General features: G+C 36.0%; 1 protein-coding gene across 1 annotated transcript; it reads left to right on the top strand.

Moving 5' to 3' along the window:
• Positions 1 to 345: 345 nt before the first annotated feature.
• Positions 346 to 1,743, top strand: LOC118749194. Its single transcript, XM_036483982.1, has 2 exons — positions 346 to 1,174; positions 1,337 to 1,743. The coding sequence occupies exons 1-2, from the start codon at positions 958 to 960 to the stop codon at positions 1,687 to 1,689; spliced, it is 570 nt and encodes a 189-aa protein (XP_036339875.1). The 5' UTR covers positions 346 to 957; the 3' UTR covers positions 1,690 to 1,743.
• Positions 1,744 to 1,967: the final 224 nt, after the last annotated feature.

The raw sequence follows: 1,967 nt of genomic DNA, 5'->3' as shown, positions 1-1,967 counted from the left end.
CATGAGGTTGGATATATTTTTTTCTTTCTTGTGTAAGATGAATGTGTTGTCATAAGGCCTGTATGCAGTTCTCAAGAAAAGCAAAAATTCCATACAAAATGACGTACAAGAAATGCCTAAGAAATTTTATTTTGTAAGATTTTCTTGAGGCAGTACGCAATTCTTAAGAAATTTGCTACGCTGTCTACTACGGTTTTCTAAAGTTTTTTGTGAAAAAGGAGCACAAGGCAACCCAGGTTTGCAACAGAAATATATGCCCGTTCCATTATTTCTTGAGGAAAAAGTGAGGCAACAGGCTGGTGAAGTATCAGATGTCAAAATTCCTTGGACACACACACGAAATAATGGCAAATTTTTCTTGACCGTTTTCTTGAGAGCTCCATACAGGCCTTAAGGATCTAAAGTTATAGCAAAACCGTCTTATAAATCGCGGTTTTCGGAGTAGCTCATTCAGTTTTTGCAATAATGATTTTTTTTTTTCATTTTGTAAGGTCTTTAGCGTCCTATTTTCATATTATGCTGCCGGAGGGAGGATCTGAAATACTTTAGCAAAATGTATGGAGAAAATAAGGCATCTAATGTATATGTATGTACGTATTGAGGTATACCCCGACCGTCCGTTATCACGCCGCCCCGAACCACCAAGGAAAAAAATCCTCCTTTTGTTCCTGCTGCAAAAAAAAATTAAAAAGGAAAAAAGATTAATATTCAAAATACCAAACCAAACTTTATACCACAAATACAAAATGCGACCCTGCCTAATGTACACTATATTTGAATGCTACTAAACAAAATAGAGAGGCATCAACCAAGCTACACACTTCACAAAATATCAGAATTCTCTCACCTGAATTTCGTGTAATCTCACCAAACTTTCACAAAAATCCCACCTCCTTGCTATGCTTATCACCACAGTTTATCTCGCAAAAAAGCCGACCTACCTAATGTCCCAAATAAATGGATTTACCGTGCGCAATAACAATACGCCGGGCAAAACTAAGGCAGTCTGCACACGAGGCGTATGGCGTTGTAAAAATGACGGACGAAACGATAAAATTCGTGCAATTAATAGAAAAATATCCCCTCATTTATAATATCACGCTGAAGGAATGCTCTCGAAAGGATTTAACGGAAAAAGCTTGGTCAGAGATTGCTGAAGTGATGAAATGGTCAGGTATGTACATATGCATAGAAAAGTGGTTGAAATATACAATATTTATCGGCGCTTACATTTAAGCACTGAAACAAAAGAAAAATATGTTTACCATTTGAACTTCTAATTTGATCCACAAACCACGACGAGACTATAAACAATTTTATTTTAATTTATTTGTAGGGGCAGAATGTAAGGAGAAATGGAAGAATATACGGAATGGATTTGTCCGGAGTTTAAAACCGTCTCCCAGTGGTTCTTCGGCAAAAGCTAAGAAGCCCTACTATTTTCGAGACATATTGGAGTTTGTTTTGCCGTATGTTCGACCAGTCCAGCATTTGGAACACACCGCAAACTTCGAAATAAAGGAATCTGATGTGCACCACTACGAGGAAGTAGAAACAACTGAAGATGTTGACCACGGCGATATTAATGTAGTGGCTGAAAAACGCAATCATGCCTTTGCCACTCCTTTATGTGTGGAAAACAACAAAAAAAGGAAGAGACTTGGAGAAGCAAAGGATGATGTTGATTAAAAAGTTGAAAATTTTGATGAAAAATTGCTGAATTTTCGCGCGTTTTGCACAAAGTTTAGGAATTATATTTTAATGTTTTTGCCGTAGAATGAAACCACATTTTTATAAAAAATTAGCGGAAAAATATTAGAATGAAAATGGTTGTATATATTGCGAAAAAATTGCTGTGCCAATACTTTGTTCCGACAGGGTATATAAAAATTTGTTACTTTCTTTTTGTCAAACACAAAACAAAATGGAATTCATATGCTTATTTGTTAACATTAACCATCTTTTGC

Source organism: Rhagoletis pomonella, unplaced genomic scaffold (genome assembly GCF_013731165.1).
Source record: "Rhagoletis pomonella isolate Grant_MI unplaced genomic scaffold, Rhpom_1.0 Rhpom_scaffold_00001, whole genome shotgun sequence".
NCBI classification, from domain to species: domain Eukaryota; kingdom Metazoa; phylum Arthropoda; class Insecta; order Diptera; family Tephritidae; genus Rhagoletis; species Rhagoletis pomonella.
This window is presented reverse-complemented; position numbering and strand designations above follow the sequence as displayed.

Bases quoted from the DNA above. Each gene is read 5' to 3' on its own strand.
- LOC118749194 (XM_036483982.1), top strand. From the start codon at position 958: ATGGATTTACCGTGCGCAATAACAATACGCCGGGCAAAACTAAGGCAG. The intron at 1,175-1,336 runs GTATGTACATAT...ATTTATTTGTAG, and splicing joins TGAAGTGATGAAATGGTCAG to GGGCAGAATGTAAGGAGAAA.